Raw genomic sequence first — 23,168 nt, forward strand, 5'->3', positions numbered from 1 at the left:
TTTAATCTTTAAATGAATTTATTATACATAAATATTAATCGACATTCACACTGCAAATAAAACAATTACACAAGCAAATTCACAAGCAAATAAAATCATTCATGCGTTTACAAAAATACAAAACTATCATAAAGCTGTCAGTACTGCATCAACCCATCCATCATTAATTTATTAAAGTCAGAACATTTTAAAGCAAGAACACCTCCATTGAAGGCAATTAGCATTAATGGTCAGAAATATATCAGTTTTCTAATCTCAATTATATTAATTTCATTTACCAATATTAGCAAGCAGACTAAACACTTCTTCTGAAAATCAAGATACTTTCACTGCAAAAAATAATTTTCCTACTTTGTATATTTTTTTTTATTTTTTTCCAGAACATATCTAAAATATTTTCTTAAATTAAAATACATTTACTGAAGCAAAAATAATCTTATTTTCCTTTCAAGTCAAGCTTATTTTTTCTGACCCCAGTGGCAGATATTTGTTCTTTTTTTAAGTCCACTTCCAGAACAAAAAAAAAAGACAGATAATGTACTCACCCCCTTGTCACGAAGATATTCTTGAATTTCTTTCTTCAGTCGTAAAGAAGTTTTGTTTTTTGAGGTAAACATTTTAGGATTTTTCTTCATATAGTGGACTTCAGGGATGCTCCTGGTTTGAACTTCCAAAATGCAGTTTAAATGCAGCTTCAGACTGCAGTTTGAGATTAAAAAAATACATAAATTGAATTATTTTTTTATTAAAATAACTAATCGTTTCGCTAGATAAGACCCTTTTTCCTCGACTGGGATCGTTTACAACCGCATTTGGGATCGTTTGAAGCCGCATTTTGGAAGTTCAAACTCGGGGCACCATAGTAGTTCATTATAAGGAGAAAAGTCCTGAAATGTTTTCCTCAAAAAACAATTTCTTTACGACTGAAGAAAGAAAGACATGAACATCTTGAATGACAAGGGGGTGAGTACATTATCTGTAAATTTTTGTTTTGTTTTGAGAAACATTTTGTTTCTCAAGGAAATGTATGTTGATTTAATAATGTTTTAATATTTGTGCTGGAAGATGACCAAAATACTGATGCAGAAAATCATTTTTTGCAGTGTTTGTGTATATTTCTGTACATTTTTCACATAAAAATATTTAAAAACATCATAATTCACAGCATGTTTGTCAGTCTTTGTCTTCTTGTCCTTCAGAAATTGTCTTCTTTATCACTGTAGAACTAAGTGTCATCTGGTTTCTTCTTCTCCTCCTCCTCATCATTGGCCTCCTCCTCTTCCTCCTCCTCTCCCTCCTCATCCTCCTCCTCCTCTCTGGCCTTGTAGAGATCAGGACTGTACTGGCTCATTCGGTACAGACTGTCCTCGTCTTCTTCTCGACCGGAGCTGCCGCCGCGGACGCTCTCGCCGTCAGACTGAGACAGACGCGGCTGGTTCTTCTGGGACAGATCGAAGGGCTCTTCCTGACCGATGCGGGACAGGATCCGCAGAGGACCGGATAGACACATCCGTCCTCGGCGCCTGAAGACTGAGAGCATCCAGAGACATTATAAGATTAAACAAGACCATCATAAGAGGTAACAGCTTGAGAAGACACATATATAAGGCTTCTTACCACGGGCGTCCAGGCCTTGGTCCATGATGCCGTGTTTGACCTTCATGTGGCGGGTCAGGTTTCCCTTCAGTGTGAACTTGCTGGCACAGTAAAGACATTTGAAGGGTTTGCTGTCAGAATGCAAGTGCATGTGGCCCATCAGATTATGCATTCTGTTAAACTCCTTTCCACACAGCTGTAAAGAGAGTAACTATTCAGAAATTTTTGACTTGATATGGAAGTTTGCTATAGAATAAAACAGAAATAAAAAAAGATAATTGCAACTTTATGTCAGAATTCACTTTTGTTTCACATTTTTATTCATTCTTTCACAATATCTTTCACAATTCTGAGAAACAAAGTCAGAATTGTGAGATATAAACTCAGAACTACAAGAAGAAAGTCAATATAAAAAGTGGCCATTCCATTTTTTTCCGTGGCAGAAACAAAACACTTTAAACTGAATTGCTAGATGTTACGACGATGTTTTAGTACGACAACATTTTAGTGCCACGTAAAAAAAAAAAAAAAAAAAATCTAAGATTACGGGATCAATCTTGTAATATTTCGAGAATAAAGTCAAAATTATGAGAATAAAGTTGAAATATTATGAAAATAAAGTTTAAATACTACAAGAATAATGTCGAAATATTACGAGAATAAAGTTGAAATATTTCCAGAATAAAGTTGAAATATTACTTGAATAAAGTCGAAATATTTCCAGAATATAGACGAAATATTATAAGAATGAAGTCGAAATATTTCCAGAATGAAGTCGAAATACTACGAGAATAAAGTTGAAATATTACGAGAATAAAGTCGAAATATTTCCAGAATAAAGTTGAAATATTACTAGAATAAAGTCGAAATATTACGTGAATAAAGTCGAAATATTTCTAGAATAATGTCTAAATATTACGAGAATAAATTTAAAATATTTCCAGAGTAAAGTCAAAATATTTCAAGAATAAAGTCAAAATATTTCCAGAATAATGTCTAAATACTACGAGAATAAAGTTTAAATATTTCCAGAGTAAAGTTGAAATATGTCAAGAATAAAGTTGAAATATTTCCAGAATAATGTCTAAATATTACGAGAATAAAGTTTAAATATTTCCAGAGTAAAGTCGAAATATTACAAGAATAAAGTCTAAATATTTCCAGAATGTCTAAATATTACGAGAATAAAGTCTAAATATTTCCAGAATAAAGTCGAAATATTATGAGAATAAAGTCGAAATATGAGAATAAAGTTGAAATATTATGAGAATAAAGTCGAAATATTTCCAGAATAAAGTCGAAATATTATGAGAATAAAGTCGAAATATTATGAGAATAAAGTCGAAATATGAGAATAAAGTTGAAATATTATGAGAATAAAGTCGAAATATTTCCAGAATAAAGTTGAAATATTACCAGAATAATGTTGAAATGTTGAAATTTCACAAAATATAGACGAAATATTACAAGAATAAAGTCGAAATATTTCCAGAACAAAGTCGAAATATTACGAGAATAAAGTAAAACAAAAATTTCAGAATAAAGTCAAAATATTATGAGAATAAAGTCGAATTTACGAGAATAAAGTCAAAATATTAAGAAAATAAAGTTGAAATATTATGTGAATAAAGTCGAAATATTTCCAGAACAAAGTCGAAATATTATGAGAATAAAGTAAAACAAAAATTTCAGAATAAAGTCAAAATATTATGAGAATAAAGTCGAATTTACGAGAATAAAGTCAAAATATTAAGAAAATAAAGTAAAACAAAAATTTCAGAATAAAGTCAAAATATTATGAGAATAAAGTCGAATTTACGAGAATAAAGTCAAAATATTAAGAGAATAAAGTTGAAATATTATGTGAATAAAGTCGAAATATTTCCAGAATAAAATCGAAATATTTCCAGAATAAAGTCAAAATTACAAGAAAATCGAAATATTTCGAGAATAAAGTCAAAATTACAAGAATAATGTTGAAAAACTACAAGAATAAAGTCAAAATATTTCGAGAACAAAGCTTTCAGTCATTCAAGTAGAATACCGCAAGATCTGAAGTTTCGAGTGTGAGCGGAAAAACTTCCGTACACACATTGCGCTCGTTTTAGCTAAGTTGGTCACATGAATTCGCCGCGCCGATCAACAACCCGAAACTGCTGTGACGAATGGCTCTGAAACGGCAATATTTAACAAATGACAACGAGTTGCAAACAACATGATTTTGTATGTTTTATTGTGATTATACTGGCTGGGTTTATAAAGTTTATTAAATTGACAGCATATCTTCACTTCGGGCATTCAGAAACAAAGCTTGCCACTTTCCAACTGTACCACTTTGTCGCGTGTACCTCGGATGATAATATTGTTCGTGTGTGGAAATCACGGTAGATGCAAGCGGCAAAACTCCGCTCAGTGCCGCTGACAAGGAACGCGTCCCCCATAGGAAAGAACTGAAAACCCTCGCTCTGCTCTGCTCGTTCCGGTTGCCAGATCTGCGAAAACAAAACCAGCCTAATTGCTAATCATAACTAGCCCAGTCGCGTTTTTCACCTATGCCGGGTGTCCCCTCTATCAAAATCGTGTTCCAGGGAGAAAAAAAAAACTTGCGGCAACAGTATAAAATGTAGCTCAATTCTGCGTAAAAACCGCGGACTTGGCAACACATTCCGCAAGATCGGGAGTGTGGGCGAAGAACTTCTGCACGCACATTATGATAATTTTCGAGATTTCGCTGCAATGACGAACAGAATGCTGCTTGTTTTGATTTGTGAACCTTGCTTTATACATCATTATGCAAGTTTATTTATTCATTTATTTATTGCCATCAAAATTTCGCTAAAGTGACCTCAGCTTTAGTATTTTTTTCCAGTGCAAATATCTAAACGTTCTTAAGATTTTCTTTATGTTTCAAATTTTAAAAAAATTGTTTAGTCCGTTTGCTTATTTTTTTTCTTGTTTTAAGCATATAAAGTAACTTAATATTTAATTTTCTCAATATTTAGATTTTTTGCACCCTCAGATTCCAGATTTTCAAATAGTTGTATCTCAGATATTGCCCAAATATTGTCCTATCGTGCCATGTATCATACAAACAATACACCAACGGAAAGCTTATTAATTCAGCTTTCAGATGATGTATAAATCTTAATTTCAAAAAATTGACCTTTACAACTGTTTTTGTGGTCCAGGGTCACATTTTGATTCCTAAGTAAATGTATCTTGATTTAAAAATATTTAGATGTTTGTACTGAAAAACAAGACAAAAACATTGAGGAAGGACATCACTCTTTTTTCAGAGTGTAAACAAGAAGTTTATAGCCTGTTATTGAGTAACTGGCATTTCTTACATAATATGGCCAGATATTTTGCCAGCAAAAATCATTGGGTTACAACTGTAACTAGAATTCTGTGATTGGTGTGTTGAATTGGTTGCAAAGGTTATAAAACATTCTCTCATGGCATATATTTGAAAGCATTATAAAGACAAAAGAGATTTACAGTAAATCATGACAGCTGAGAGTTTTTCTCAGAAATATGAAGGAGTTTACAGGAGCCAGCGGAGGGCTGGACCACTTCTCCTTTGCTGTCCTTCCTCTGCGCTCTTTTTTTTTTTATTAGGGTGGTCCTTTCCTTTCCTTCAGGAGGATAGAGGGACTGTAAACTGTCCGAACGGACCGTGAGAAAACAGGAAGTGCTCCTGAGCACAAGAGAAAGCGAGATGAAATCTATTTGGGGGCCTGTTCTCGGGGGACGAGAGAGCCATTGTTACACAGTCAGTTTGTGCAGCGATATCCTTCCTATAGACGAGGAGACACTCAACTGCCAAAAACATATCTGGTCATCGTTCGGACCAGCCCAAGGTCACACGCATTCCAAAACAACCAAGAATCCACGAAGGGTTGGACGTATTTGCATCCGATTACACTGTACGTTCACTGAAGATCTTTAATCCATTAATCTGATCTGTTAATGAATGCAGCTTTGCATTACAATACCCAACTCTAGTTCTAGTTATTTCAGTGCGACAGCGTTTTAGTGCCACGTTAAAAAATTTAAAAATCTATGATTATGAGGTTAAAGTTGTAATATTTTGAGAATAAAGTCGAAATATTATAGAGAATAAAGTCAAAACATTACGAGAATAAAAGTCGAATTTACGAGAATAAATAGGAAATGTTTCGAGAATAAAGTCAAAATATTATAGAGAATACAGTCGAATTTTACGAAAATAAAGTCGAAATATTAAGAGAATAAAGTTGAAATATTAAGAGAATAAAGTCGAAATATTACGAGAATAAAGTTAAATTTATAAAAATAAAGTCGAAATGTTCCAAGAATAAAGTCGTAGATTTTAATTTCTACAATTTAAATTCTCAAAACATTTCTACATTATTCTCGAAACATTTCAACTTGACTTTATTCTAGATAAAATCCAAATTACAAGAACAAAGTCGAAATATTTCAAGAATAAAGTTGAAATATTACAAGAATAAAGTAGAAATATTTTGAGAATAAAGTCAAAATGTTTTGGGAATAAAGTTGAAAATTTGAGAATAAAGTCATAGAATTTAATTTCTAAAAAACGATTTAAATTCTCAAAATATTTCGACTTTATTCTCGAAATATTTAAACTTTATTCTTGTAGTATTTTGACTTTATTGTCTAAATATTATGACTTTAATCTCATAATATTACATTTTTTTAATGTGTCACTAAAACGGCATCATAATTCAGGTTTTTGCAGCTCTTAAAAAGTCACAATTCATTTTTTTTCCTACATAAATTTGTGCAGAAAGTCTTAAATTCATACAGTCATGGCAGTCATGCAAGCACTGCAAAACATGAATCTCTTCCTCAGTATTTCTGTCTAGTTTTCCAGTTCAAATATCTAAACATCCTTAAATCAACATATATGAAGAAAATTTTGCAATTAAAAATTTGCAAAATAGAACTGAACCGAATGAGTTTATGCTTAAAACAAGAACAAATATCTGTCAGTGGGGCATTAAAACCTTGTTATTTGTAAATATTTGTTCGTGTTTTATTTTAAAGCTTGCTGTTTTCTCAAAACAAGACCTATTTTGCTTCTCAAGTAAATGTATCGTGATTTAGGGATCTTTAGACATTTGCACAGGAAAACTAGAAAAAAAAAAAAAAAGGAAGAATGTGCGATTTTGGCGTTGAGTGAGCGACGCACCTTGCATTTGTAGGGCTTGATGTCGGAGTGGACGATCATGTGAGCCTTGAGCGTCTGCTTCTGGACAAAGCTCTTGTAGCACAGGTGGCACTGATACGCCCGGATGTTGGTGTGAATCAGAACGTGCCGCTTCATGTTGGCCAGCAGCGTGAACTCACGGCCACAGATGCGACACTTGTGCTCCTTCACTCCCTAAAACACACACGGATGAACAGTCCATGAGAAACCAAACGAGACTGTGGTCTTCATAAGTCAGATTTACACTTACGCATTTGGCAGGTGCTTTCATCCAAAGCAATTTCGATTGCATTTAAGGTTTGCATTTGATCAGTTCATGCATTCCCTGGGAATCGAACCCATGACCTTGGTGCTGAGTGTGATTTACAATTCAACTTTAAATGATGCTCGACCTTTGACATTAGCAACAGAAGAAATGGGAAGTCTGCTTTTCCTAATTTATGGTTAGTTGCATTGTATGATGTGTCTTTTCATTGTTTTGCTTTTCACTGCTGTTTGTAATGAATTGAGAACCTTTTATATAAACTACTGACTGTTCTTCCTCATTGTTTTTGTCTTGTCCAAATATCCAAACGTTGTTAAATCAAGACAGATTTACTTACATTTACATTTATGCATTTAGCAGATGCTTTTGTCCAAAGCCACTTGCAAAAGAAGAACAAAAGCGATGTCAACAGTCATAATATACAATGTCAAGTTTATTAGACTTAGCAAAATGACACAATAAGAAGTCTTGTTTTTTAAGAAATCGATTCAAATCAATTGAGTTTATGGTTAAAACAAGAACAAATATCTGCTGTAAATTAAAGGGAAATCAAGTTCATCAAGTGAAACTATAGTATTTTTTAAAACAATTCTCACAAAACCAAGTACACTTTTGAACAAATTTGTTTAAAAAATTTACTTTGAATGTATTTTCACATAGAAACTATTTGCAAATTTCACAAATAATGACAAAAACACTGAATTAAACATGGAATTTGAAATTAGAAAGACTAAAATAGTACTTTCTTGTAAAAAAAAAAAAAAAAAAAAAAATTGCACTTACAGTGCAGTTTTTATTTTTATATTTTCTGTTCTCTTTTTAATTGTTAAAGTTTTAATAAAGTTTTTGTACTTTTTAAATATTACAGACTTGTAAAATGTACTGCAATAATCTTATTTTTATAGTGTACTTTTTATTTTTAGATTTTCTGTTCCTATGTTAATTAAGGTTAAAGTTTCAGCGATTTTGTTGTGTTTTTGATGTTTTTAGTAGTTTGTGTTGTTTTTAAATATTAAAGATTGAAATTGTATTTTCTACTGCAGTAATCTTTGAAAAATCAATTTTTACAGTGTAGGTTTTATTTTTATATTTTCCGTCCTCATTTTAATTTTATTTAAAGTTTTAGTGATTTTTTTCTGTGTTTTGCTGTTTTTATTAGTTTGTTTTTTTAATATTAAAGATAAAAACTGTATTTTCAACTGCAATAATCTTTGAAAATCAATTTTTACAATGTAGGTTTTATTTTTATATTTTATGTTGTCATTTTAATTTTATTTAAAGTTTTAGTGATTTTGTTGTGTTTGTGATTTGTTTTTGCTGTTTTATTAGTTTTTGTTCTTTTTAAATATAAAGACTGAAATTTTTTTTTACGTCACAGTTCCGCCCCATTCTTACCTTGTGCGTGAGGGTGTGCTGCTTGAGATGGTGTGACTGGACAAATTCCATCCCACACTCGCTGCAGATGAACGGCCGGATGTCCTTGTGCTTCATCATGTGATTCTGCAGCTGACTGGGATACTGGAAGCTCTTGCCGCATTCGCCGCAGTCGTACTGCACAGGCCCGCGGTGCGCCGTCAGGTGGCGTTTGAGCTGCGCCAGCGTGGGGAAGTCGAGTCCGCACTCCACACAGACGTTCTCCTGCCCTCTCTCATGCTTGAGCTCATGTGCGCGCAGTTCACTGGGATACGCGAATCCTCGTCCACAGACACCACAGCTGAAGGGCTTGACGTCGCTGTGTTGCATCATGTGTCTCTTCAGGTGGCTGGTCTGCGTGAAGGCCTTGTGGCACACCTGGCACTTGTGCGGTCGTGCGCCCTGGTGCGTCAGCATGTGTGTGTGCAGGTGGCTCAGCTGCTTGAAGAGTTTCCCACATAGGTTGCATCCATGCGGCTTGATGCCGCTGTGGCCCAGGATGTGCGTGATCAGGTTGTATTTGGACGTGTAGGACTTCTCGCACATGCGGCACTTCCAGCGCTTCTGATCACCTCCCACGTCAACGTAGTAGCTGTCGTCCACATGCACGTTCAACTTTTCTGATTTGCTGGCTTCTTGGCTCCTGCGGCGGAACCGCACGGCCTCACCGGGGTAGAAGGGGTTCGGAGAGATGTGCGGGATGGAGCCGGGCAGGAGGAATGGGAACGGCACCAGGCTGGGATGGAAAGGAGGAAAGTAGGGCGTAGGAGAACGCATGAGCAACGGCGACGGAGGCCACAGCGGCAGCGGCTTCACTGTCTCCTGCTTCACCTGGACGACACGATGGAGCCGCAGCCGGTTGAGGTCGATCATGTCCGGGACGTATCGGTGCGGCTGAGGCATGATGGGGTGAGGAAGAGGATAGGGAAGTAGAGAAAGGTCGACGCTTCTGCTGGCGTACTCCTTTGGATGCTTGCTTTCGCTCTCAATCGAATCCATGCTGGAGGTTTCTACACATTCAGACCATGAGTGTGAAAATCGTCCATCACCTGCCTGCAAAAATGGAAATGTGGAATAAGTTATTGCATTCATGCATTTGGCAGATGCATTTATCCAAAGTGACTTGCATTGCATTCACATTTGATCAGTTCATGCATTCACTTGGAATCAAACCCATTACCTTGGCGTTGCAAGCGCAAATGAAAAAAGTGATTTTTGTTTTGTTGCATTCATGCATTTGGCAAATGCATTTATCTAAAGTGGTTTGCATTGGATTCATGTTCTAGAGAAGCAAAGTGACTTAAGTATTGTTTTCTGAAAAATGCATCAAAATTAAGTGAGAAAAACTCACTTTTTTCAAAATTTTCAGTCATTTTGGTTCTCAAGTAAATGCATCTTGGTTTAAGAATGTTTTTGTTTTGGAAAACTATATGAATATCTATATGAAATCATTGCTAATTAATTGATCTTCATAATGTAATTGCATTCATGCATTTGGCAGACGCTTTCATTACTTGAGAAACTTAGAAATGCATCAAAATGAAGTGAGTTTATGTTTAAAACGAAAAAAATTCGCCAATGGGGTTCTTGTTTCAAGCATAAACTCACTTCATTTGGATGCAGTTTTCTGATTTTAGTAAATGTATCTTGATTTGAGAATGTTTTTGTACTTAAAACACTAAGATAATTGTTTTTGCAGCCACATGAATTAATGACTTGGTTTGTTGTAAACTAGAACTAGAAATCCTATTGTGTTTCTGTCATAAAGACTGAGTCAAACAGCAGATTTGTTGATTTTGACGGATCTGTCTGCATTTGTTGGAATAGTGTGAACTGGATCAGTCAGACAGACAGAGCACTTTCTTCCTCTCTGCTGTTCCTCTGTGTTTCATTTTCACTGCTTTATGACTGGAACTTCTCTTTTTCATTACAAGCCATTAGCCGGTGCTGTCATTCGAGTAGCATACAGTCAAACTAAAACAGCGTGGAAATACGGTCAGACTCAAAAATGAGCCCAAACTAATGCAAACAATAGCGAATACTTCTGCTTTAAACAGATAAATGACATCCTAATTACACAAACCCCCACAGCACACAGAAACTATATGCAAATGAAGAATTCACATGCATTAGCATACATGCAAACTAAACAGTGCATGCACTAAATACAGAAATCACCGTTTCAGAGTCTGAATGCTTTCATTTTGCACAAAACATGATGATATAAAATGCATATGGCATATTAGATCATATTTGCATTACTAAAACATGCAGTTTAATATAAAATAAAAGGCTGTAATTCCAGATGTCATTTCCAGTGCAGGTATCGAAACATCCTTAAATCAAGATTTACTTAAGTTGCAAAATGCAGTGAGTTTATGCTTAAAACAAGGACAAACATCTGCTAAATCAACTGAATTCAAAGGGAAAACAAGTTTATTTCTCTGACCCCACTGAAAGGTATTTGTTCTTTTTTGAAGCACAAATTAAAAATAAATAAACTAATTAAAAAAGTGTTATTGTATGCCATCTTGCATTTCCACTACATGTATCTTTAGATATTTGCACTGGAAAACAAGGCAAAAATACTTAAGAAGAAAATCATTTTTTGCAGTTTGTAATGCATATACACTGAAAATGGAGTAAATTCAGGAAATATAAAATATAAGTATATTTTACGCATGCATATTAATAACTATCTCATCTAAAAAAATCATATATTAAAATTTTTGTGGAGACTAGAAGTAATTTTTTTTGAATGCAAGCATATTTTGAAGTCATTTAGCAAATTTTCAGAATCTGAGTGGATCATGTGAACATTTGTTTATTCTAGAATACATATTGATCTATAACTGAACACCTGCACCTGTAAAGTGCATAGGTGAGCCATCGTGTGTGTGTTTGTGTGTGTGTGTGTGTGTGTGTGTGTGTGTGTGTCTTACCTGTCTCCTGCTCGTCTCTCCTCACAATGAGCTCCAGCCGCACAAACAGCATTTGAAGTGACTTAAGAAAGAGAACAGGAACAATCACTTTGTTCTCATTTTTCAGATGAGTACCTTCGCAGAGAAGGAAGGAAGGGAGGGAGAGGAAGTCAACAAGCCTGTGCTTTCCTGCTCAAAAATAAGGAAACACTAGATACACATCTCCATTCCTCTTCGAAACGCTGCGGAGGATTGAAGCGACCGTGTTCACACTGAAGATCAGACCCAACAGACAAGATCTAAGCCGCCCAGCCTCTGATTTCTCCATCACTGCACTGATTTAAAGTGTGATGTTACATGCACCCTGACTGATGACCTTTGACCCCTACCCATAATTCTTAACAACTGTCCTGTTTAAAAGTCATTGTGGTTTTTATTTAGGACAACATCAGCTCAATGTGTCAGATGAATGTGTTTAAGCATGTTGTTGTATTGTGGTGAACAGATGATAATGTGTTAATTTCTACGCAAATCAAACAACTCATATGGCAAAAAAAGCTGTATTTTATTTCTGGCCAAAGTATATTTCAAGTACAGTATATGGCTTGTTTAAACCTTCAAATGCAAAAACAAAACAAACAAACAAACAAGTGTACTTAAAGAGGCAGGAAAATACATTTTCAATCTGTAGGTAAATACACAAAAAAGAAATATAAGTGGCCCAAAATTTATGTAAATAAATATTGTCCTGGTAATTGTTTATTTTTATTATTATTTTGATAAAATATATTTTTGGCAAATATAAATATATTGTTTGTTTTTTTTTGTTTTGTTTTTTTAAATGTTAAATATATTTTTGGCCAATATAAATATATTTATACAGAATATATATATATATATATATATATATATTCATGCAAATAATTTATATTATATTAGCATATATCTTAGAATATATATTAGCAATGCATTTTTATATATATATATATATATATATATATATATATATAAATATATTTACACAAATATATATATATATATATATATATATGAAAATAATTTATATTAGCATTTATATTCCAATATATATTAGCAATGCATTTTTTAGCAATCCATTATATATTCATATATATACGTTTTTTTTCTGAGATATAAATGCATCAAACTTTTTGCTGATGATTGATTAACTCCCTGGGGCAGCTCACGTTTTTTAAGATCAGTGCGAAAGATACTAAAAATACTCTGTCGATTTTGGTCACACAATGCAAACTCAGCTGCAGAATCAGCAATGGACTGAGAAGATCACAGTAACTAAATAAACCAGTTAATTTTGACTCGGATGTGATGCAACTTCAGCTGACAGAAGCATAAAGCAGTGAACTGAGTTTACTGAGCTCATCTAATGTAGAGATGTGTGATTATAATCATCATTAATAAAAGTGTAAAAAAAAAAAACCTTCATAACTTATTTTCTATTTAGCGTCCCTGGTGAGACGGTGTGTGATGTGTGTGGATCTAATGAGAGAAGAAGAGCAGCATTAGCCTCCAGTGACCTTCAGTGTTCCTCTTTCACATCATGACCCCAGTTCATCTGTGCCAATGCATTCGATCATTAATTACAGACGACACTGATCAATTACAGTCTGATTAGTGTTAAGCGGTGCATATGAAGCTGTGTCCGTCAAGTGAGAATATAAAAGCTTTGAATTGCTGATACTGACACATCTATCACGTCAGTATCTTTATGAATGCTTTAGTATCTGGTGTGTGTTCCTGCTACATCTCCCACTGTCCTGTAGGGGGCAAACAAACTCTGAGCAACACTCCTGTCTGAGATGTGAGGAACTGAATGAAGTTCAGGACATGAGTTATTTATATGATGCACTCATTATTAAATCATTAAATAAGAAAGCATTTAATCAAGTACATCATTATTTCCAACAGGGTTAAAAACTTAAATGTTTTGTTACATTTTGTTTCAGCTATTTGCCAAGGCAAATTTTCACATTTGTAATAAAACCAGAACATCATTTTATTAAATAAAAGTGAATAAAAACTACTGTATATAGACAATAAAAATATAAATCTGACAAAAACACAACAAAACTGATTGGAAAAATTTTCTAAATGTAAAATGTAAAATATAAACAAATTTAAATTACGAACAAAAACTACTAAAATAACATGGATTCACATTTTTTTCTTTTCTTCATTTTTTACAGTTGCGCATCTGTTCACAACACTCACGGATCCTAAATATTCCATATCCATGTCATCATGTAGAATTACAGGTCAAAGGTCATCACACTGTGTCCTACACTGGGTTAAACTAAACTAAACCCATTAAAACATGTTCTTTACTTGAAATAAATGTTAACTGAAAGAAGTATTTCTCATTTGTATTAAAGTAACTAAAACTGAAAAAGGTATCAGGGTGGTTTGGATGACACATTGTATCCTAAGCAAGGTTAATATTGTTAACTAATAAAATAATTTTGTTACTTTTTATAATTTTAAAATCAACTTTTTTATGTAACTGTAACTGTAATATTTTTTTTTAAAAAAAATCAACTAGTCACTAAGTAACTAAAAAAGAAGTAAGGGTCAAAGGTCATCAAGGTAGTTTGGATGACACATTGTATCCTAAAGCAGAGTTAGTATCATTAACTAAAACTATTAAGAAAGTTTTGTTACTTTTTACAATTTTGAAATAAATGTTAACTGTAATAAAATTAAAATAGAAAAAAACATCAGCTAGTCACTAAGGCAACATTTCTCATATCTGTACTAAAGTAATTTAAAAAGTTAGGGTCAAAGTTCTTCAAGGTGGTTTGGATGACACACTGTATCATAAGCAGAGTTAATATTGTTAACTAAAACCATTAAAAACAATTTTGTTACTTTTTACAGTTTTGAAATAAACGTTAACTGCACAAAAATTGAAAAAAAAAAATCAGCTAGTCACTACGGCAACATTTCTCATATTTGTACTAAGGGTCAAAGGTCATCAAGGTGGTTTGGATAAAACATTGTATTCTAAGCAAGGTTAATATTGTTAACTAAAACCATTAAAAAAAACTATTTTGCTACTTTTTATAATTTAAAAAAAAAGGTTAAATGTAATAAAATAAAATGAAAAAAAAATCTACTTTGTAACAATTTTGTTACGTTTTACCATTTTGAATTAAACATTAACTGTAAAAAATAAATAAATTAATTAATTAATTAATTCATGTAAAAAAATCAGCTAGTCACTAAGGCAACATTTTTCATATATATGTACTAAAGTAATTTAAAAAGTTAGGGTCAAAGGTCATCAAGGTGGTTTGGATGACACATTGTATCAAAAACAGGGTTAATATTGTTAACTAAAACCATAAAAAAACAATTTTGTTACTTTTTTAACATTTTTAATTAAACATTAACTGTAAAAAAATACAAAATAATAATTAATTAATTAATTAATTAATTAATTAATTAATTAATTAATTTAAAAAAATCAGCTAGTCACTAAGGCAACATTTCTCATATTTGTACTAAAGTAACTAAAAAAGTAAGGGTCAAAGGTCTTCAAGGTGGTTTGGAAGACACATTGTATCCTAAGCAAGGTTAATATTGTTAACTAAAACCATTTAAAAAACAATTTTGTTACTTTATATCATTTAAAAATAATAGTTAACTGTAATAAAATAAAATAAAAAACTTTGTAACAATTTTGTTACTTTTTATAATTTTAAAATAATAGTTAACTGTAATAAAATAAAATAAAAAAAACCTTTGTACCAATTTTGTTACTTTTTACCATTTTGAATTAAACATTAACTATAAAAAAAAATGTTTTGTTGAGGCTGAACGCAAGGCATATCAAAAACAGGGTTAATATTGTTAACTAAAACCACAAAAAAAAAAAAAAAAAAAAAACAATTTTGTTACTTTTTACAATTTTAAAATAATAGTTAACTGTAAAAAAAAATAATAAAAAATTTTTTAACAATTTTGTTACTTTTTACCATTTTGAATTAAACATTAACTGTAATAAATAAATAAATAAATTAATTAATTAATTTAGCTAGTCGCTAAGGCAACATTTCTCATATTTGTACTAAAGTAACTAAAAAAAAAAGATTGGGGTGAAAGGTCATCGGGGTGTTTGGATGACACATTGTATCCTAAGCAGAACTATTAAAAACTATTGTGTTACTTTTTACAATTTTGAAAAACTTTCGATTGTTATTTCAGCTAGTTGCCAATGCAACATTTCTCATTTCTGTTTAAAGTTGAAATATTAAATAACTAAAAATAACCAAAAGGAAACCTAATAAAAAGAACAAAAACAAAAAATTACTAAAATTAAAACAGAAACTACATATATATATATATATATATATATATATACACAGTGGGTACGGAAAGTATTCAGACCCCCTTAAATTTTTCACTCTTTGTTATATTGCAGCCATTTGCTAAAATAATTTAAGTTCATTTTTTTCCTCATTACTGTACACACAGCACCCATACTGACAGAAAAACACAGAATTGTTGACATTTTTGTAGATTTATTAAAAAAGAAAAACTGAAATATCACATGGTCCTAAGTATTCAGACCCTTTGCTGTGACACTCATATATTGAACTCAGATGCTGTCCATTTCTTCTGATCATCCTTGAGATGGTTCTACACCTTCATTTGAGTCCAGCTGTGTTTGATTATACTGACTGGACTTGATTAGGAAAGCCACACACCTGTCTATATAAGACCTTACAGCTCACAGTGCATGTCAGAGCAAATGAGAATCATGAGGTCAAAGGAACTGCCTGAAGAGCTCAGAGACAGAATTGTGACAAGGCACAGATCTGGCCAAGGTTACAAAAACATTTCTGCTGCACTTAAGGTTCCTAAGAGCACAGTGGCCTCCATAATCCTTAAATGGAAGACGTTTGGGACGACCAGAACCCTTCCTAGAGCTGGCCGTCCGGCCAAACTGAGCTATCGGGGGAGAAGAGCCTTGGTGAGAGAGGTGAAGAAGAACCCAAAGATCACTGTGGCTGAGCTCCAGAGATGCAGTCGGGAGAAAGTTGTAGAAAGTCAACCATCACTGCAGCCCTCCACCAGTCAGGCCTTTATGGCAGAGTGGCCTGACGGAAGCCTCTCCTCAGTGCAAGACACATGAAAGCCCGCATGGAGTTTGCTAAAAAACACCTGAAGGACTCCAAGATGGTGAGAAATAAGATTCTCTGGTCTGATGAGACCAAGATAGAACTTTTTGGCCTTAATTCTAAGCGGTATGTGTGGAGAAAACCAGGCACTGCTCATCACCTGTCCAATACAGTCCCAACAGTGAAGCATGGTGGTGGCAGCATCATGCTGTGGGGGTGTTTTTCAGCTGCAGGACGACTGGTTGCAATCGAGGGAAAGATGAATGCGGCCAAGTACAGGGATATCCTGGACGAAAACCTTCTCCAGAGTGCTCAGGACCTCAGACTGGGCCGAAGGTTTACCTTCCAACAAGACAATGACCCTAAGCTCACAGCTAAAATAACGAAGGAGTGGCTTCACAACAACTCCGTGACTGTTCTTGAATGGCCCGGCCAGAGCCCTGACTTAAACCCAATTGAGCATCTCTGGAGAGATCTAAAAATGTCTGTCCACCAACGTTTACCATCCAACCTGACAGAACTGGAGAGGATCTGCAAGGAGGAATGGCAGAGGATCCCCAAATCCAGGTGTGAAAAACTTGTTGCATCTTTCCCAAAAAGACTCATGGCTGTATTAGATCAAAAGGGTGCTTCTACTAAATACTGAGCAAAGGGTCTGAATACTTAGGACCATGTGATATTTCAGTTTTTCTTTTTTAATAAATCTGCAAAAATGTCAACAATTCTGTGTTTTTCTGTCAATATGGGGTGCTGTGTGTACATTAATGAGGAAAAAAATGAACTTAATTGATTTTAGCAAATGGCTGCAATATAACAAAGAGTGAAAAATTTAAGGGGGTCTGAATACTTTCTGTACCCACTGTATATATGAAAAATAATCTGAATTCAGATTAAAATAAAAAACTATAATAGCAACTTAATGATACTAAATTTAGCCTCTTTTATAGATCGCTTTCCTGGACATCATGCATCAGAGAGATAATGGAGGTTATTATGGATGTTGGCATGATAAGAGTTCAATAAAGAGGTCATGTTTTGCTGTTTAACTAGCTCTGTGACACATGCATTGTTTCGGCCCCAGTATCTGCTGCGGGGCCGGTCTGGGTTGTCTGCTCTGATTTCCAGAGACGCTGAGCTGCATGCAGGAGAATCTGCTGCCGGGCTCCTGTGAGACAGGCGGGACGTCCTGCGGGGCCCAAGGGGGCTGAGGCGCCGCTGCAGGCATCTGCTGTGACTCGGGTGAGATCAAACAGAAGCAGTTTATAGCGTCTCTGATACTGCAGCTTGTAATCTGATGAGACTTTCACTCATCATACTATAATGTGATTGTGATGATGATGAGCTGAAGAAAAGAACAGTGACGGAAACATCCTGATGAAGCTCCTGCAGCTCAGCGCAGTCAGCAGAATCCACCAATGGGATGAGTAGGACAGACAAAGCTCCGCCTCTATGCAAACCATCTGCTGTTTCGACAGTGTCTGACTTTATCAGTACTCAATAAATGTAGTCATTGAGTTTCATCATCAGTTGTTTGGCTGCCTGACATTACTGATTTTAAATAAACTATTTTGATTACTTGAAATAAAACAAACATTACTGGAAATGAAATCAAATATATTATTTCAGTTATTTTGCAGTACTGAAATAACTCAAACTGAAATAAAATGTGATATTTAGCAACATATATGAGGAAAACAGATAACTTTGTTTTTTACTATTTTCAAAAATCATGTTTTATATTATGCTATGTTTTTATTGTGTTAGCTGTATTTTTTAGTTACAGTATTTTTACCTAATCAAAATAACCCAACTGCTGTTTGATTTACTGGAATGCGCAATAAAAAACATGATTTTTGATATATATATATATTAATCTAAAGGACTGACAAAAACAACAAAATTAAATTGAAAATATAAAAATAAAAGTATAAGAAAATATTCTAAATATTAATAAAAACTATAATTAGTAGTTTATTAGTTTAGTATATGAAGAATGTATTTGCAAAGACAGATAATAACCCAACTGCAGATTGACTGGATATATAATTTTTAACATCTAATTGACTGAGAAAACAACAAAATTAAAATATACAAATAAAAGTATGAGAAAATATTCTAAATATTAATAAAAACTATAATTAGTATATTAAAGACACTAAAATAACACTGATTCATTGCACATTTGATTAACACATATTCCTTAGTAAGTCACCATTACAATTATTTTTTATTAAATATAAAACAACAAATAAGCTAGTTGGTAAATAAAAACAATATATATATATATATATATAAAAAAAAATACATTTTTTGTTGTTATTTTTTACCTAATCAAAATAACCCAACTGCAGTTTGATTAAGATTAATTGGAATGCACAATGAAAATCTGTTAATGAGTTTCTGCGAATGCATATATATATATATATATATATATATATATTGAGATTTAAAAAAAAATTATATGCATGAAGAGTCTATTTGTAAAAACAGATAACTCCGTTTTTTTTTACAGTTTTCAAAAATCATGCTTTTTATAATAATTAATTGTTACACTTAGCTGTATTATTTATTTATTTATTTATTTATTTATTGTGTTATTTGGTTACCTAATCAAAATAACCCAGCAACAGTTTGATTGAGAGTAACTAGAATGCACAGTGAGAAAACATATATATATATATATTATATATATAAATAAATAAATGCAACAAATAAACTTGTTGGCAAATAAAAACGATATATTTAAAAAAAAAAAAAGAATTAAAAAAACTGGCAAAAACACTAAACAGCGAAATTAAAAGAAATTCAAAATACTAATAAAAGCAATCATTAGTATATTACTGATACTAGATAGCAGAGATTCACTGTCTTTTTTGTTTCTATTAATAGTGAGTGAGTTCATCTGTTCACAGCACTAGTAGCAAATAAAGTACATCACTATGTATCAATTTACAGGCGAAGGTCAAAGGTCATCAAAGTGGTGTGGATGTCACATTGCATCCTAAGCAGGGTTACTATTGTTAACTAAAAACTAAAACGTCTTCATTACTCAAAATAAAATGCACATTAACTAAAATTAAATATATTTTTAAAAACCTCATTTTTAAAGTTAACATGACACTGGTGTTAATAAGCAGTGTAAAGCACAGTCTGTGAGACGTGTTTTATGGTTTTATTGTGAATACGCTGTTATCTGCATCAGTGTTTGAAGTGTCATGCTGTTCACGCAGGCGCTGATGAGAGTCAGAGCGGCCCGATAAGACACTGATAATCAATCAGCTCTGAAAGATGCAGTCCAGAGTGCAAATGAAGTAATGCAGAGCGACCGTCGCTCGTGATGCTGCTAATGAGACACACAGACGCTCAGAAATCAGTTGTACTGCTTAGAAATCAAGCTTACGATGCATTTGTGCCGCTCTATATTTTCTCTGATGTGGCATGAATGTTTCGTCCCGTGAAAAACCCCACAAGCCAGTTTTCTGATCCGTATCAAAGCCACTGAAAGACTTGTTTATGCTGCAGTTATAAATCATTTGCATGACATTTGACACACTGATTATTTGTTGATGCGGCCACAGAAACACAGATCTGTCCTTATAAGCACAAAACAGGTGCTATTTATATCAGACTCATGACTGATCCCTGACCTGCAGAAAGCACAGGCATTTATGCATGAGCATGACATCATTTACAATGATTCGTCCTGACCTGAGAAACATCCGAGAATCATATGGAACAGATACTTTCAAATAAATAATATTTATATAATTTATATAATTTATATTAATATTCTGAGATGAACATTTCTACAGTTGTTCAAGCTGAGTGTGATGATCAGGGTTATTACGGTTTAAAAATAAAAACCATAAAAATATATATTTTGGTCACTTAATATGAAATAAAAATTTCAGCTGATTGGCAAGCAAACAATCTTCATTTTTGGTTAGTTTAAAATAATTTCAACTAAAACTGAAATAGAAATGAATAAAACTACAGACATTAAAAAATAAAAAAAGAAATAAATGTTAACTGAAATAAAACTTTTTATTTCAGCTAGTTGCCAAGCCAACATTTATTTACATTTTTGATCAGATTAACTCTAAGTAATACAATTCTTAAAAACTATAACTGAAATAAAAATATATAAAACTATAGACACTGAAAAAAAAAAAATGTTAACTCAAATAAAATAAATGATAAAAAATAAAACTTACTTTATTTTAGCAAGTTGCCAAGTCAACATTTTTTATATACATTTTGGATTAGATTAATTAAAGTAATAAAATGATTAAAAACTACAACTGAATTAAATATGAATAAAACTATAGACATTGAAAAAAATTAAAAATAAAAAAAAAATGGCACAAAAAAAAAAAAATTAACTCAAATAAAATAAGTGATAATTTTTTTTTTTTTTTACTTATTTCATTCAGCTAGTTGCCAAGCCAACATTTTATTTACATTTTTGATTACTTTAACCTTAAGTAATAAAATAATTAAAAATTACAACTGAAATAAAAATGAATAAAACTATTTGAAAAAACTATACATTGAAAAAAACTCATAAAACTAGCAAAAACACAACAAAAATTAAATAAATATTAACTGAAATAAAGTATAAAAAAATACAGTTGTTTTATTTCAGCTAGTTGCCAAGCCAACATTTTTTATTCACGTTTTTGATTAGTTTATCTTCAAGTACTAACATAATTGAAACTAAAACTGAAATAAAAATGGATAAAACTGTAAATATTAAACAAAAATGAAAACTAATAAAATAATAAAACTGGCAAAAAAGAGAAGTAAATTTTAACTGAAATAAAATAAATTCTAAAAAAAAATGCATTTTATTTCAGCTAGTTGCCATGCCATTGTTTCAATTTTTGATTAGTTTAACTTCAAGTACTAAAATAATTCAAACTAAAACTCAAACAATATGAATAAAAATAACAGACATATCTAAATAAATAAATAAATAAATAGGCAAAACAACACAAATAAAATGAATGTTAACTGAAATAAAATGTTACATTTAAACTCATTTTATTTTAACTATTGCCAAGGCAACTTGATTGACTTCAAATTGAAGTACTAAAATAGCTAAATAAATAAAAAATGAACAAAAATACAGAACAAAATTACTACAATTAAAAAAATATAAAGTAAGAAAATGAAAAAATAAAACACAGTGCATCACAGACACTAAATAAGACAGCTGATGATGTCATGCTGCTGAGGGCAAAGGTGAAGGCCGTGATCTGATCAGACTGAACTGTTTTACCCCCACATGACATTTAATCTGATTTCGCAGTAATCAGCCAATCAGGACCATCCGGTCAGGTTAATCATTATAAATCTGCATGTTTGATGATATAAAGGCATTTTTCAGACTCTCTGGATTTACTCTACATTCACCGTTCATCATGTCGTTCAGTGGCAAATATCAGCTGGAGAGTCAGGAGGGATTCGTGGAGTTCATGAAGGCTGTCGGTGAGTCGAAATCTAAAATGAATGCATGGATCTCCTAAAATGTACAGTTGCATGCATTGCTCATCACTTGATTATTGTTTCAGGTCTTCCTGATGATTTGATTGAGAAAGGCAAGGACATCAAGAGCGTGTCTGAGATCGAGCAGAAGGGAGATCATTTTAAAGTGGTCATCACCACCGGACCCAAAGTCCTGACCAACATCTTCACCATCGGACGGGAGTCTGAGTTTGAAACGCTGACCGGAGAGAAAGTCAAGGTGAGGCTGCGCTCACAGGATTTTATGAGCAATTGATTGCATTGATAATAATGATAATGATGTGCTTTGTGTTCCAGGCTGTTGTGAATAAAGAGGGAAACAAGCTGAAGGTCGTCCTGAACAAAGTCACATCCGTCACAGAGATGGTGGATGAAAACACACTGGTCAATGTGAGTAAAATCAGCGTTTATCATCAGCACATGTGATGTTTTACTCAATTAAACTCATTGGACCGATGTTGCGTTTCAGATTCTGACTCTCGGCAGCCTCGTCTACAAGAGCATCAGCAAACGCGTGGCGTAAAAACACACCGCACTCACCATAATTTGAGTTTTTTTTTATTAAAGATTTTTCTAAATCAGATCTGTGTATTTATTTGTATTATTTGAAACAGAAGGTTTGTGTTGTGCATGTGTTCAGCTAAAATCTCATTTACCTTACTTGAGATAAACAAAGTTAAAAAAGATCACTTATTTTATTTCAGCTAATTGCCAAGGGCAACATTTCTGATTTTTGTTTAATCTAACTTAAAGCAAAATAACTAAAACTAATTAAACTAAAGCTAATGAATAGAATTTACTAAATGCAAAACAACTATATGTAGATATATTTAAAATAACAACGAATAAAAATGAGAAAAACAACAAAATTGCTAAAACTTTCAAATGAACATGAAAACAAAATGGAATGCAAAATGTTATAAGGGGATTTCAGATTTTTTGTTCAGTCTAATTCAAAGTACAAAAAAAAAATATAATATATATATATATATATATATATATATATATATATAAAACTGCAACTTTAAAATTGAAATGAAAACAGCAAATGAATAATCAGATTTCAGATTTTTAGA

General features: G+C 32.6%; 2 protein-coding genes across 3 annotated transcripts; one reads left to right on the forward strand and one right to left on the reverse strand.

Moving 5' to 3' along the window:
• znf366 (zinc finger protein 366) lies at positions 1–11,955 on the reverse strand. Of its 2 annotated transcripts, XM_051117885.1 has the most exons (6): positions 11,432–11,955; positions 8,472–9,542; positions 6,794–6,985; positions 3,945–4,088; positions 1,618–1,792; positions 1–1,530 (listed from the first exon to the last, which is right to left on the reverse strand). In XM_051117885.1, exons 2-6 carry the CDS (start codon positions 9,486–9,488, stop codon positions 1,226–1,228), a joined length of 1,833 nt encoding a protein of 610 aa, XP_050973842.1. In that variant the 5' UTR covers positions 9,489–9,542; positions 11,432–11,955; the 3' UTR covers positions 1–1,225. The 2 variants fall into 2 exon arrangements, with proteins under 2 accessions (XP_050973842.1, XP_050973843.1); XM_051117886.1 differs by lacking the exon at positions 3,945–4,088 and having other exon boundaries at positions 11,432–11,946.
• Positions 11,956–21,934: 9,979 nt separating this feature from the next.
• Positions 21,935–22,675, forward strand: LOC127169994 (fatty acid binding protein 1-B.1). Its single transcript, XM_051117713.1, has 4 exons — positions 21,935–22,056; positions 22,140–22,312; positions 22,390–22,482; positions 22,562–22,675. Exons 1-4 carry the CDS (start codon positions 21,990–21,992, stop codon positions 22,613–22,615), a joined length of 387 nt encoding a protein of 128 aa, XP_050973670.1. The 5' UTR covers positions 21,935–21,989; the 3' UTR covers positions 22,616–22,675.
• The last annotated feature ends 493 nt before the right edge of the window (positions 22,676–23,168 follow it).

Source organism: Labeo rohita, chromosome 8 (assembly GCF_022985175.1).
Source record: "Labeo rohita strain BAU-BD-2019 chromosome 8, IGBB_LRoh.1.0, whole genome shotgun sequence".
Classification (NCBI taxonomy): domain Eukaryota; kingdom Metazoa; phylum Chordata; class Actinopteri; order Cypriniformes; family Cyprinidae; genus Labeo; species Labeo rohita.

Bases quoted from the DNA above. Each gene is read 5' to 3' on its own strand.
- znf366 (XM_051117885.1), bottom strand. From the start codon at position 9,488: ATGGATTCGATTGAGAGCGAAAGCAAGCATCCAAAGGAGTACGCCAGC. The intron at 6,986-8,471 runs GTAAGAATGGGG...TGTGTGTTTTAG, and splicing joins AGCACACCCTCACGCACAAG to GGAGTGAAGGAGCACAAGTG. The intron at 1,793-3,944 runs GTACACGCGACA...CTCTCTTTACAG, and splicing joins GAACAATATTATCATCCGAG to CTGTGTGGAAAGGAGTTTAA.
- LOC127169994 (XM_051117713.1), top strand. From the start codon at position 21,990: ATGTCGTTCAGTGGCAAATATCAGCTGGAGAGTCAGGAGGGATTCGTG. The intron at 22,057-22,139 runs GTGAGTCGAAAT...TTATTGTTTCAG, and splicing joins GGAGTTCATGAAGGCTGTCG to GTCTTCCTGATGATTTGATT. The intron at 22,313-22,389 runs GTGAGGCTGCGC...TTTGTGTTCCAG, and splicing joins TGACCGGAGAGAAAGTCAAG to GCTGTTGTGAATAAAGAGGG.